Genomic DNA, 14,837 nt, shown 5'->3' on the forward strand with positions numbered 1-14,837 from the left:
CATCTGCAACTATCACAACTAGCACGTGAAGCTGCACATTCCCACGTGTGAATCCGATCCTCATGCAAGTGGGTGGGTGGGATAGTGTCCTCTCCTCTGCCACAATAGCTACATCACTCCTGCCAAAATACTGACAAAGGACGAAAACAAAACACCAGCCCCTAATGATGCCAATGCCTGCACCCATCCACAGTCTCTCGCACAGGAATATCAGTCGACAGCAACAAAAACAGCCAGATGTTGTTGTGTGCATGTGGCTTGTATCCACATACCTATGCTAGACCAAAGCTATAACAAACAAATCGCTTACGCGGTTCCACCATCAATGCCCACACAACCGTGTAACCAGAAGGAAGGTGCCGTCAACCGTCTAACTCTACACGACTAACGCAACAACAACAACAGCAGCAATAACTATAAGAAACGGCAGGGTTGACTCGCTTTTTATGTTGGCTTTTTATTCGCATGTGCTACAGTTACAACCACGTCCGTGCGCTCGGTGGCAGTGGTAGTAGTAGTGGCAGCAAGAGCTCAGACCGATATACATTCCGGACAACCGCAAAATTCATTTCGTGTCGTTCGCTCGAGTGCCGCACACGAAACGTCTAAAGAAGCCCGTATCGGCGGTATTTGTTTTTAAAACGCGGTCGGTCTGAAAGAAGTGACAAGCCGACATCCAATGCAATTACACATTCGTTAAAAGTGCAAGGTCAGAAGCGGACAGTGAGCGAGTTAAACAAACGCACGCGAGTTAATGTTCGCCACGGAATAGATCCGCAATATAACGGGACAGTGACTGAAAGTGCCCCTTTGATTCCGGGAATAGGGGATCGTTTCATACGGATTTCCATTTCGAGAATAAAGGAACGCTCCCTGCCGAACTGCGGGATAATCAGTTAAACAATTGGTACGACAATCCTCTCTCAAATATGCACACCTATTTGTAGTGTGGAATATTATACTTCGAGTTGGATTAACATTGGGGATTGAGGACATTGTCAGTGGATACTAATTTCAAAACCATGGCCAGATTATCGGCTTTCCGTTTACAAACATATGGCGATAAATTTGTTTAAACGCGAAAATGGTCGCGATAGACAAGAAATCTCAGAATTGTGTAAATTTGCCCCCACGTCAGTAGCTTTAATTCATAACGAATAAGTGATATGCTGCGGGGTCCTACGGATACTTACATACATATATCGTCGGTTTTATGCTGAGTTCCAAAAAATAATGTATTTGTATTGCTAGATTATATGTGTTAGATGTGTTTAAATTGACATAAAATGCCCTCCGAAAACTTCGGGGCGTATCTGTCAGAATGGAAAAGTTTCAGAGAGTTTAAATTCATATCTCAAACATGTATTTTAATATCATGGAAAATATCTAAAATATTTGCGCCGATACGTGGAGGAAACGGGAAAACTTTGAAAATTACACGTAACGAGGAAGAGGTTCAAAATGATGTATGGAACTCTTCAGCATGACACCGACAATATGTATTCTGCAGACATTTGTAAGTGACATGAGGGACTTGAAAGTTCGTGCAGGTGCTTTTTTTGTTGCCACAGACAATGAACTGCGGATCTTGCACTAATCTACCTCTGGTAGCAAATGTGCCAATATCGATGAAGAACGTATTGGAATGTTCGGTAATTCCCAAGGCCTATACGTTTCAATCGGCTATGAACGCTCATCTATATGGTATTTGTCTTTCGAGTGAAAAATAGCCCACTCTTGGATAACAAATCCGTGAAGATTTGTCGTAAACAAATATTCTTTTCGAAAATAATTACTAGGAAGAAAAATGTACGATGAGAAGTATGATCTCTCGTTCCAAATCAATCAGTAGATTGGAATACTTTTTAACAAAAGTAAACGAATCCTTCAAGTTATTGGTAGGTGTAGTTGGTTTATTTTTAACAATCATTCCAAATATTTATTAAGACTCGTTTTCGAATTTTCGATAAGGAGTTGAAATTAATTAATATAAGTCGGACGTTCTCATCATTACCTTCCTTCGGTCCCCGTTGATCTAAAGCCAATATTTTTCAGAAAACTACATTCACCAGACGAACATTCCACGTATTTGAGGCACGTGTGTGTGTGTGTTTTTGGTCCATTTCATCCCTGAAATAATGTCAAATAGTAATGCAAAGGGCTTATCCTTGTTTTTTACCCGAACCACGAGACCATTCAAAAAGTCGTGGAAATTGCCCTCTAAATACGCACTTAAAAATGCTAATGGGAATTAAAAAAATATTTGCAGGCTTCAATTCCTGTATATATTTCGTTTTTATCCAATATCTGACTGTATACGTCAATGAAATCAGCATCAATGTAAGGGTTAGAAGTGTCCTTTTCATGAAAATTTCAATATCAAAAATATTTCCGGTTGAATGGAAACTCCGGCATTTTCACACAAAAGTTGTGGTCCACCCTAACCTCATGCAAAATTACTGCACTTTTTTCCAGATGTGATTCGAACCGTTTTAATTGTTATTCGAGAATTTCATTTATAATTCGTAAAATTGTATTTGAAATTCGAAATATTTTATTTTTTTTCTATTTTTATTCGAATTATTCCATTTTAAATTCGAATTATTTCACTTGTAATTCGAAAAAGCAAATATGAAGCCAATGTAAAACATTTTTGCGATTTTTTGTCTCGAATTCAAAAATGGAATGAATCAAATTTCAAATGAAATAATTCAAAATTAACATCAAACGTTACGTTATAACAAATTTAATCCTCGAATTACAATTATAACGTTAAAAATGGTAATCGCGAATTAAAATTGAAATATTACGAATTACAAGAGAAATTCTCCATTTTCAAATAAAATGTTTCGGATTGCATTTGAAAAAGGTGTAGTCTGTGAAAAATCAGAAAATATTCCTGTTTCTTTTTTTAGGGTCTAGAAACAATATTTTTAGGGGTTAAAAACGTTTTGGCCCAATCAAACGCATGATACAGGAAGAGAAAGGATAAAATTTGTTGGATAGTTATAAATAGTTAGAGTATGGCACTGAACCTGTTAGGGAGATTAATTAATCTTTGAATATACTGAATTGTTTTTAGAAATTTATGAAATATTTATACCCTACAACACTATGTGTTGGGGGTATTGTAAGTTTGATTGGGCCAGAATTTATGTAACACCTCGAAATATTGGTTTCCTATATAGGAAAGTATATATGGATCTTCCTAGCTCTCCGAGCTGAGTCGATCTAGTTATGTATGTCCGTCCGTCCGTCTGTCCGTCTGTCCATGTTAATTTGTAATCACGCTACAGGTCGCAATTATGGCCCGATCCTTACGAAATTTTGCACGAAGGTGGGGTTAGGGTCAGAATAGAAGCCTATTTCTTTTGGAGATGATCGCCAAATGGTTAGGGGTTGAAATGGACCAAATACTGAAAAATGTCGGATTTTGCAGTAGCTATACAGGTCACAATTATAGACCAATCGACCAATCGGAATTTCGCATGTAGCTAGAGTTTAGGGCGGGGAAGAAGCCTACCAATTTGGGTGGTCATCGGATAATATTTAGCGGGTAAAATAGACCATATCTTTTGTGTTGAAAAAATTCAAAATTTTTCATTAAACCGCGAATATTTTAAATCCCGGCGAAATCACAAAGCCATGACAAGGTTACTTCTGATCTTTACATTGATGTTAACATCCAACAAATTCATTTTGAATTAAACATTTGGTAATATTTCTACAGCTAACAAAACTAAGTAGTTAGGATATCAGGATGTCATATACAGATCGCATTTATGGCCCGATCCATACGAAATTTTGCATGGGGATAAGATGAGGGTCAGAATAGAAGCCTACTCTTTTTGGAGATGATCGCCGTATATTTAGGGGTTGAAATGGACCAAAAAACTGCAAAATTGTCAGCCCGATCCTCGCGCACATTTGAATGGGGGTTACCGGACATTGCAAAAGCCAAGCAGTTTTGGATGGCCATCCAAAAATATACAATGTGTGAATAGCTTGCCAACTTTTGTAGACAAAATACGAAAATGTCCATTCCAGTGACTTTTTGGAAAATTCACAAATACAGGAAAGACGCACTTCTGACTATTTCGTTAACGCTGATTTCGTTGAAGAATATAGTCAAATGTCTGTATCTCATATAGATGCATTTCAGTCAAAAACCAATAATAAATGTTAATCTTTTGCCACTTCTGAGAGATTATAGGTCTTTGGGAAATATTGGTTCCAGATCTAGGAAGACCATTTACGTGCAACATCTACCAATAAATTGGAAATGAGCAAAATAATTTAAGTTGCTATTATTCGAAAATTAGAGAACGAAACCTGATGGTTTTCTCTTATTATTTAGCACAATATCTTGTGGAATTTTTTCGAGCATCTCGCCTATGTAAACTGTATAGTGTTGTAGGGTATTCAACGGTCGGCCCCGCTTGACTATAGCCTTTGCTTACTTGTTTTTTTTTTTTTTTAATTTTACAATGAAAATATAATGTTTTTATTTAACTATATGACGAGAAATATAAGTGGAATTTAACCATTAAAAGAAAAAACTTAGAAACTTTTAATTGAACATCATACATCCTTAATCGCAGTTAAGAACTCAATTAAATCATTAAGTGTGATAAACCGCTTTTTGGCTTCAATTAAATAATTACAAGAAATTTACCTAAGATTAGGTCGAAACTAATTGCAATATATCTCTTCATATTCGAGGTAGATTGAAAAATCAATACTTTTTGTATGCAAATCAAAAGTAATAATTAACTACAACGCTTATTTAGTTTGATCAATTTAATATTCCTTGATTTCATTCAAGTTAAATTCCTACTAATAGAATTGAAATATAAATAATTTATGTATTTGTTCAGCATATAATATTTGAAAATTTAACAATTAAAATAAATGGTCAAATTAGAGAAATTTCTACGTCACAAAGACAAGTTCTGGTACTTCTACAATTAATACATGAATCCAATTGTCATTTCGTTTGTATACGCTGGGTAAGGAGTTGAAATTTAATATTTTCAACGCGAATTATTATTCCGATCTCTTTCAAATTCAGAATTCGAATCCAAATTTATAATTCGAAAAAGCAAAAATGGAAGCCAATGCGATTTTTTTTTTGTTTCGAATTTTAAATGGAATAGTTTTTAGTACATTTAAGTACTTTGATATTTTCAACGCTAAATATTATTCTTTCAAATTCAGAATATTGTAAATAAAAGTTATCATAAAGTAAATGAAAAATGATGACTATTGGTTAATAACGCATAGTTGCAAATTGTTGCAGATAATTGTATCATATTTCCCTGTCGTAGGGATGCCTAACTAACGTGCCAAACACGACCAAGTATACTCCACGAAAGATGAAGAAGTTTAACATCTCTCTACCGATTTACATTTGAAACTATCCAAATGCAACTCAGAAAAAAGGTTTATAGGCACCAAGTCAATTTTATATTTCAAAATTATGGATTTTGGACATTCGCAGTGCTCCCGACAAGTTAAATAGGCCTTGTCTGATACTAAGGCTAATTGAAACACATTTACAATCCAACTCAAAAACACTTTTTCTTTGAAAATTAATACTAGTAAAATACTGAACACATTCTACGAATGGGTCTGCTACAACATTCTTAGCCTTGGCTGATAGGTGTGTTATAACAGAATCTTATAAATAGGTGTGTGAAAATGTAGAAAATATACCTTAAAACGAACAGACATTCTACCTAAATAAGGGCTTATTTCTGGAAAACCTGTCTCAATTGTCTTATGTATACGAAATGTTAGATGCTCTCTAAATTCGTTCAGGAGATAAAATGTGAATGAGCGGTTCATTCTTCACTATAACTATAGCAGTACAAATAACAGCATTTCAGAAAAAAAAAAACAATACAAATAAACATTTCATTTTGAGAATAAATTGACCTATTTGGTACAGAAGTCAATAAATTGTAAAATTGTGGGAAATCTACATATAAATATTTTCAGGTCAGGAAAATTATGCGGGCGAAACCTATAGTGTTTCTTGGTTGTCATGGATAAACTGACATGTCAAAGCCCAAGAGAAGTTTGGATAATTTTAGATTTTTCCCCAACAATTAAATCGAGGCAACCACATTTCAAATACAAATGCATTTTTTTCTAATTCAACCTGTCAAGTTTAACTTCATTGAAAATAGATTCCCATCTCTGGGATATACAATGGATATACACTGGTGGCCAAAACTAAAGCAACTGAAATTACAAGGAGAATGAATGCCCTGTAACTTTTTTAAAAATTAAGAAAATGAGAAAGTTTTTCTTGTTTTAAATTAGGTACTTTATTCACTTTTTAAAAACCTAAAACCTAAAACATAAAACCAAAATTCATTTTTATATAAAAAATAATGTTTGGTAAAGTCAATTAACCCGATTTTGGCTTGGACAAAACAAAAGCAACTCTGCTGTACATTCATATAACCCCTGCAATTTCAGTTGTTTTTACTGTGATATTTATCGCTTTTTGCTTTCTTCGACAATTTCGCTTGTCATAATTCCCTTTTGAGAAGTTTTTTACAACAGTATGTGTTTTTCTTTTCGTTTTTTGAGTACTGCCCAAAAAATTTTAAAAATGGCTAGAAACAAATACAGTACCTGAATAAAACAGCAAATTATCAGTGACTATCAAAACAACATATCACAGAAAATGATTTCCGAGAAATATTTCATAAATATTTATGTGATTTCATAATTATTTCTATACTAAGTCGGTTTTTTGAAACTGGATCAGTAGTAACAGTCTATAACAGATGAAGGCCGTGAAAAACTTCAGCCCGTACTGATCCACAAATTGTGAGAGAAATAAAAAACAACCATTTAAGAGTTCAACTGGATTTGTGAGAGAGCAATCATTGGATATAAGCTGGAGATAAGTGCGTAGACGAGTAGTGGCAGCTGGTCTGCATGACCGTAAGACATCAAAAAACCATTTATATCTGAAAAAAAAACAAAAAGGCTTTCGGAAACCATAATATTAAGTGGAATCAAGCTCAATGGAAAAAACATTATTTCTGGGATGAGTCTACGTTTAATATTAAAGGCTCAGACGTGAAAAATTTTACGGTGAGAAGACCAAAAAATGAAGGACTCAAGCGCAGTGTTGCAAAGGTACAGTGATGCATTAGGGAGGGTCAAAAATGGCGTGGCGCTGTTTTTCTTTCTATGGACTTGGGCCTATCCATAAAATAAAGAAAGTTGTGGATCGGTTTGTTTACAAAGATGTGTTGGACATCACGTTGTTTCCTTACGCTGAGTAAAATATTCGACTGATTTGGGTGTTTCAGCATGACAATTATCCCAAACTTGTATCAAAACTTGTCAAATATTGGTAGCGGGAGTCAAAAATTGATGTTTTGTTATGGCCGGCACAATCACCTGACCTAAACACCATAAAAAACCTTTGGAGTATCGTAGATAGGAAGATCAAGCGAGATTCGGAAATAAATAAGCACAACTTTCAATGCCTCGTAGGTGTGCAGTTGCTATCAAAAATAATGGTTGCGTTATCGACTAATAGCCAAACTTTAATTATTTTAAAATTAAAAATCAAAAGTTGCTTTAGTTTTGACCAAGCAAAAATTGGGTCATTTTAGTTTTCCACATATTATTTTTTGTTCAAAATTATTTTTGTGTTTTTATTTTTAGTTTCTTAGAAGTGAATTAAACCTCTCATTTAAAACTGGATTTGTTTATTTTTGTAAAAGTTACAGGACATTTATCGTCTTTGCGATTTAAGTTGCTTTAGTTTTGGCCACCAGTGTACATTTTGACAATCAGATGTTGTCAAAGGTAAATAATTTGGAAAATTGGTTTCGCCTTCTTAAATTCTTATCTTTACATATTGTGTTGATTGTGACAACCCCAGACAATACTAATTTCACACCCCTACATAATACCTCACGCATGCATTCGACGTTTTACACAACATGAGTTGTATCATGGCCTGTATAAGGTCGGCCAGTGAGCTCATCTAACAACTTAGTTTGATGTCAATAGACACATTGTGATTTAATTAATAAGAATGGTGCTGAACCTTATATAGACCTTGTTCTGAATGTTACAATACAATAAAAAATGTGGTCCTGAACGATGAGACAATTTTATGATCTATGATCTATGATCTTTTATTCGCAACAATATTGGACGCAGTTCGGCAAGATAATTACATTCCATCCGATTTTTATTTGATTTTAGGTTATAAATGGTATGTCAACACTGATATTTCATCTGTAGCATAATCGAGAGGACTTGAAAGAGAACTGCTCCGTATTTGTCCGACACAACTCCCCGAACAGTCTCCGTCGCGACAGAAGTGGACGACACAATGCCAACAACCGTTAATCACACAGCCCACCAACAGAGCAGTGCGGCCAACAGTCACAACGGCGATCATATCAAACGACCCATGAACGCCTTCATGGTTTGGTCAAGGGGACAGCGGCGCAAGATGGCTCAGGACAATCCAAAGATGCACAACTCCGAAATATCAAAGCGATTGGGGGCTGAGTGGAAACTGTTATCAGAATCAGAAAAACGTCCATTTATAGACGAGGCGAAGCGCTTGAGGTAAGCCATAACATTTCCCCTATGTCCTTCTCACCTCCTTTCCTTTCTGGCGTCAGCGGATGTTGCCAAAATAAATTTCTAAATGTTTTGCAACTGATGTCGCCAAAGATCAATGTATTTAAAGTAAAATATTTTAGGAGTTGTCATCCGTTTAATGCCACACGACATCCTTCCATTGAAAGGTCAAAATGAATTTTATTATTATTTATTATTATTATTATTATAAATAAATAAATATAAAATATATTACAGCTAGGTTTCCACGATTAAAATTTTCTCCAAAATGCTTCAATTGTGTAAATCTACCTTAAGTACACATGCGTACACGAGTAAAGATTGTTGTACCCTTTCGGAATAGTTTATTGAGTAAATTTAGCTGGAAAAGTATTTTCTGAGCTGAATTTTCGATTGAAACTACGTTCCATAACTCTGTCAGGCCGGAAAAAGTAAAAGGTACCAAATAAGGATAATCTAGAATTGATAGAATTGTGTAGGACTTTAGTCATCTATGCATCAAAAACATTTCAAAGGCATCGTGCTTATTCAGATGACATTGTTTACAAATGGACATGGCAGAGGACACTAAATTTTTGGTCCTTAGTTTCTAATCAGTTATCCTTAGTTTCTCCCACTTATGACGATTTTCATTCATAACTTCATTTATGTTCTAGCTATTAAATTAATGCACGCCACAAGCTGTCTTGTCTTTTTTAAATGCGATTTCTCTAAAACAACCACTTATCTTTCGGCTACGGCTAATTTCCAGGCAAATTTGTGGGATATCAGCTTTTAAAATTTTCTACCTTCTCATTTTCTCCGGCATCGTGCTTATTCAGATGACATTGTTTACAAATGGACATGGCAGAGGACACTAAATTTTTGGTCCTTAGTTTCTAATCAGTTATCCTTAGTTTCTCCCACTTATGACGATTTTCATTCATAACTTCATTTATGTTCTAGCTATTAAATTAATGCACGCCACAAGCTGTCTTGTCTTTTTTAAATGCGATTTCTCTAAAACAACCACTTATCTTTCGGCTACGGCTAATTTCCAGGCAAATTTGTGGGATATCAGCTTTTAAAATTTTCTACCTTCTCATTTTCTCCTGCTTATCAATTGATAGCGCTGGTTGTGTCCGTGTCGACCATCTGCGTCTTTTCAGAATCAAACAATGGATCGAACCCCTAACAAAAGAGTTCTTTCATCGACAAATCAAATCAAAGAACAATGATCACCATTGAATTTGTTTCTGTTTCTGTTTCATATCTTGTTGTTGTTGTTTTCATTTTCATTTAATTTTGACATTAAGACAATAATTGTAGACTGATCTATTGTTCGGCCAGGCGACTCATAACTTCGCATTACCTTCATTCATATCTAATGCAAACACGCACGACACCATCAAGCTCATTAGAATAGCTTCTACGTGTGCCAGGGGACATAGGTGGGCATGTATGTGTGTGTGTGTGTGGCTTAAAAATAAGGAAATTTACTACTTATCACCGAAGTGAGAACATTATAGGGTGTTCGTTCACATTCCCATTGAATTCAAAAATAAGTCAAATGAGCGCATATGTATGAACATGTGTATCGCCAAATTCGAATACTCGAGTCAAAATATGGAAGTTTTCGAATTCATAAATAATAGACGGTATCCTCATCAAAAACACATTCAGGACCAAAGATGTGTTCTATGTTTGTATGTAAAACGCGTCAAGTGTATAAATAAATAACAAAATGTACTCACTCTACATGTCATTGCGTTGCTGTCATCCATGGCAGACTTCTCAATCTGGGATACATTTTGAGAATCAGATAATCGCCAATTAACTCCGCAATACTGAAATGAGAAAAAATGTGAATTAGTTTTTCGTTAATGTCATAAACGGATGGTTTGGGAAAAAAGAAAATCAATTCAGTCTAACTAACGCCATAGAAAAAAAAGAAATATCACGACAGCGGAAACTCTTATCTAATGTCCATAAAGTGTCAAATTTAAATTTTGCAGTTCTTCCTTAAAGATGAGCGCACAACTGGAAAGAAATGTAGATTTCTTTCCGACCAAATATTTTGCGATTTTCGCGCTTTTTTGAGGGTATAAAAATCATGGCCGAATAAAATCTAAAACAGAAGACTGAAATATTATCCCGATAAGTCATGTAAGGTTTGATTATGAAATGGTGGAATTTTGTTTCAATGTATAATTTTGCGGCATCTAGAACGAGTATGAAGATCGACAATATCGCGACTTGTTTTTGTATAATACTGGTAGAAGATTGTCACCTCGAACTTGGACTTAATTTCATTACAGAAAATTGTCAGCGAAAGATGCCATTTTATACAGAATCTATAAAACAGATATTCTAAAGATTTTTTCAACATTTTTCAGCCAGTTATTGTGGCGTTAAAGACTGGCTTGAAATAAAACGTTATTCGAGAACCACACAAGAACTAACAGGACCGAGAATGTTTCCTTAATTTGAAGTTTTTATAAGTTTAAGCTTAAGACAAGATAAATAAAATTCGTCTTCCTAAGATATGGGCACTTCAGAAAAGTTTTGCCATATTCGATTTAGCAATTGAGTAGACCTCTATTGTTTTGCCATGGTTTTTTACATGCAGGTGTGTCTATTGGCATAAATGCAATAAAAAAATTTTGATCAGTAGACCTATCCTGTAACTCTTTCCACGATAACCGATTTTCCCTTTATGATATTGAAAACAATTGCAAAACCTGTAGATTCCTACAGTTTCTGGAACAGAGCAGGCAAAACTAATTTTAACATCTTTTCAATCGATAAACGTTACAGAATAGGCCTACATTTTAAATTACTCTATTCTAAGGACATAAAACTACAATGATTGGAAAAAATGCATAGGCAATGGCGGACATCATCGAAGACAAAAATAAAAATTAAAAGATACGGCCTCAATAATATATAATCGTAATGTCTGTTAGACTACAACAATGCTATGTCATGATAATGGGACCAACGACATCTACCGAATCAAAGCAACAATGCAATGCAATTTGGGTAGTAGGGTCCTATAAAGCATTTTACCATAGTGAAAGAGTAAATCTCTTAGAAAGCTAGACATGAAATGTCAAAAATCAATGTCAACAACGTTCCAAGTACTCAATGGGTAAGATCATGCCATTGATGTGCAAAACTGCCCAAAAAACAGCGTTCGAAAATAAACTTTACCAAACGTTTGCAATCGTTTTGTTCCGTATTTTCTTGAAGAGCGAAACGAAACTAAACACAACCGATATTAAGATAACGGGACTTCTTTTGTATTTTGTTCTGTTTGCGTAGATGAGTGGAAACAAAAACAAAACTGAAATGTACTTTGCTGGATGACGCAACATTGGAAACGAAACAGTAAAAAACTCATTGCAAACGTTTGCAAACGTTTCCCTGTATATTAACTCATTACAAAAAAGTAAAAACTAATATTAATTAAAATGCACGTCTTTTTATTTATTTATTACGTCCATAATACAATGGAAACAGTGTAAAAACAATATTTACAATGACGACTCTAAATATAGCAGTCCTCATTCTGCACAGCAAACGTTTGGATACGTTTCTCGGCGATTCGTTCGCAACGATACTGCTCGGCAAATCACAGCCGAAGTACATAAAGGCAATCGTATTGTTTGTGTACTTCTGGTATTGTTTTGTTTGAAGTACAAAACGATTGAAAATATTTTTAAAGTTTGTGACTTCGTGGGAGCATTACGTTATTCGTTTCGTTTGTTTTCGTTCGCTGCCCAAAAACGTACGTTAATGGCACAGTTATACGCGTATTCTCTTTTCTGTCTTTTCGTCAGCGAGTTTGAATGGTGGATTCTCGGTTACGCTCTTATACTCACTCTCAATTGAGTTATACACATCATTGGATCATGCCCTACATAAGGTCTGCCAGTAAGTTTGAAATTCAAACAGAGTAAGATCGCAACAGGAGCAAAAACTACTAAGTTTATTATCAAATTATTTCCAAAAGTACTCTTCTTGGCCGACCTTATGTAGGCTTTGGGTAAGATATGTGAAAAGCTTTTTATTTTAGTTGAAATAACAATATAACTGTTAGGGACACACTACCGACTGTTATGGATTTTAGGAATGTATTTCGCTCAGATCAAACGTAGAAAGTGCTTACCAAGTTCCGCCGACTTCATCATGACGAAAATTTAAAACGAAAACTGACAGACTCCATTTGACTGGCAAATTTTTCCTGGTGGTTTAAAAGGTTATTTAATTTCTAATGTGTCTTTATTTTTTATAAATAAGGCTTTAAAAAATTATAATTTTTCTTATTTTTTAGGGTCAATGTGATTTATACCTTGTATTTCTACTTATGGAATTATTAATTATCCTTTAATTTTGGGGAAGATAAGAATTAAATTTTTTGATCAGGGTTGATCTGAATATGTCCAAACTTCAATGCTTCCTTTATTCATGGATTTTTGAAGGTCTTGAAATCGCCGCAGCATTTTTTGTGATTATTTTCAGGAGCATACTTGATAAGACTTTAACTAATTATGATCATTTTAATCTCGTTACAGAGCCTTGCACATGAAGGAACACCCCGACTACAAGTATCGACCTAGGCGGAAGCCCAAGACACTAAATAAGTCACCCGTACCAGGTGGACACAACAACAACAACAACAGCATGAATGCGAGTAACAGCAATGGACAAAGCCACGGCGAATCACATGTCGGTGGAGCAAACGGCCTGTTACACAACCACCAGCGAACTAGCCATCAGGGTGGATTGCCAACACCTTCAACCATCGTTGCGCAGAAGTATTCCTTCGGATCACCTTTAGAACTAACTTTAAATATGCCCCCACGACTTTCAAACGCCTTTCCCGCCGCTCTCTCACACTACCCCCTGGACCCAACAATTGCCCTCGACTTGCAGGCCCGCCTTCAGGCGATGTACGCTGGCAGTTTGTACCACCCATGGCGCTATTTCGGATGCACGCCCCTCATCAGCCCAGAAACACCACCCTCTCCGCCCAGCAGCAATAGCACCGGGGTATCCTCGTTCGGCTGCATCAAGTCCGCGAAATCGTCACCCACATTAGCAATGGCCACGACGCAAGCGTCTGGTAATATCATTTGACCAACTCCATTGCGTTTTGGTGCTGCCGAACCTGCCGTCTAAGCCAAAAGCATTAATCATTTCTACTCGCTTGTCCAATGCACATCTGTGGCAAGCCCGGGAAACGTGTTTTCGAACCCTGAAAACTTTTTTCAGACCCAGTCCCTCTTCTAATTTTCGATATATTTTGAAAAATGCATGCTGCACGAATCTTTTCTGTCGCAATTTCATGTCGGGTGACTTCAACTGTCATCTGTCAACTATGAATTGTCTGTTCATTAAAATAGTTCCCATTAACGCTGAACCAGTTGACACTTGGACATGGACAGAGTCGTTCGATTCCAGCGATACTGAGCAACGCCATCCCTTCATATTTACTAACGACTGGCTCTGAAGAATCATTTCAGATATATGTGTGTATTTTTGCGCCAACATTTAATCCTTGAATGCCGTCGAACGTAATGCGTGCGCCGATTATCGTGGAAGTAATGCTCCCGCGGAAGAACGGCTATCATTCTCTAACTAGAATAGTAAAAACTTCCGTTGGATATAACAGGCATGCATGCATCCATACATACACACACTATCTGGTATCGGAGAACACATCGTCTAATGTATATCCTAGGCGTGTAAATTACGTAACGATGCATATTTACATTTGTATATATTTTTGTGATAATGCCAGTAAATAAATTTTAATCACCTTTTTGGTTTTCAATGTTAAGAAGCCCCTGCTTGTGTTTTATTTCGAAGTTCTGCTTCGGGCAGAGTGGCGGCGAGAAGGTCACAGAGCTCATACACGACGCTTGCAGATGAAATAGTACTCAGAGGACAGGAGCATTTGTCTGCTTTATTCCACCGCATACCCCCGTCCCCGTCCCTGATTGATGATAGACCATCGCGCCTTGGCGGAAGAAGCGAACACAGAAAATAAGGCAACTGTCATCCGCCTTTCGACTCGGGATGACAACATTATGTTTCTTGATGCGTTCATTATTAGGTTAAATTGCATTACGAGCACTCTGTGTGAAAGTGATTGGGCTGCACACACACACACATACACACTCGCCAATCTCGTCAACCTCAGTCGAGCAGCCAGCCAGCCA

General features: G+C 36.1%; 2 protein-coding genes across 2 annotated transcripts in view; one reads left to right on the plus strand and one right to left on the minus strand.

The window, feature by feature from the left end:
• The window catches only part of LOC131803073 (uncharacterized), a 104,256-nt gene that overhangs the window by 44,535 nt on the left and 44,884 nt on the right, over positions 1–14,837 (minus strand). The window contains exon 11 of the mRNA XM_059124002.1: positions 10,365–10,457. Coding sequence (XP_058979985.1) covers positions 10,365–10,457 — 93 coding nt within the window. The remainder of the gene's footprint in view (positions 1–10,364; positions 10,458–14,837) is intronic.
• LOC131803075 (transcription factor SOX-2) lies at positions 278–14,449 on the plus strand. The gene is made up of 3 exons (XM_059124012.1): positions 278–907; positions 8,245–8,616; positions 13,188–14,449. Exons 2-3 carry the CDS (start codon positions 8,375–8,377, stop codon positions 13,750–13,752), a joined length of 807 nt encoding a protein of 268 aa, XP_058979995.1. The 5' UTR covers positions 278–907; positions 8,245–8,374; the 3' UTR covers positions 13,753–14,449.

The sequence above is a fragment of the Musca domestica genome, unplaced genomic scaffold (genome assembly GCF_030504385.1).
Source record: "Musca domestica strain aabys unplaced genomic scaffold, Musca_domestica.polishedcontigs.V.1.1 27, whole genome shotgun sequence".
Lineage (NCBI taxonomy): Eukaryota > Metazoa > Arthropoda > Insecta > Diptera > Muscidae > Musca > Musca domestica.

Bases quoted from the DNA above. Each gene is read 5' to 3' on its own strand.
- LOC131803075 (XM_059124012.1), top strand. From the start codon at position 8,375: ATGCCAACAACCGTTAATCACACAGCCCACCAACAGAGCAGTGCGGCC. The intron at 8,617-13,187 runs GTAAGCCATAAC...ATCTCGTTACAG, and splicing joins GACGAGGCGAAGCGCTTGAG to AGCCTTGCACATGAAGGAAC.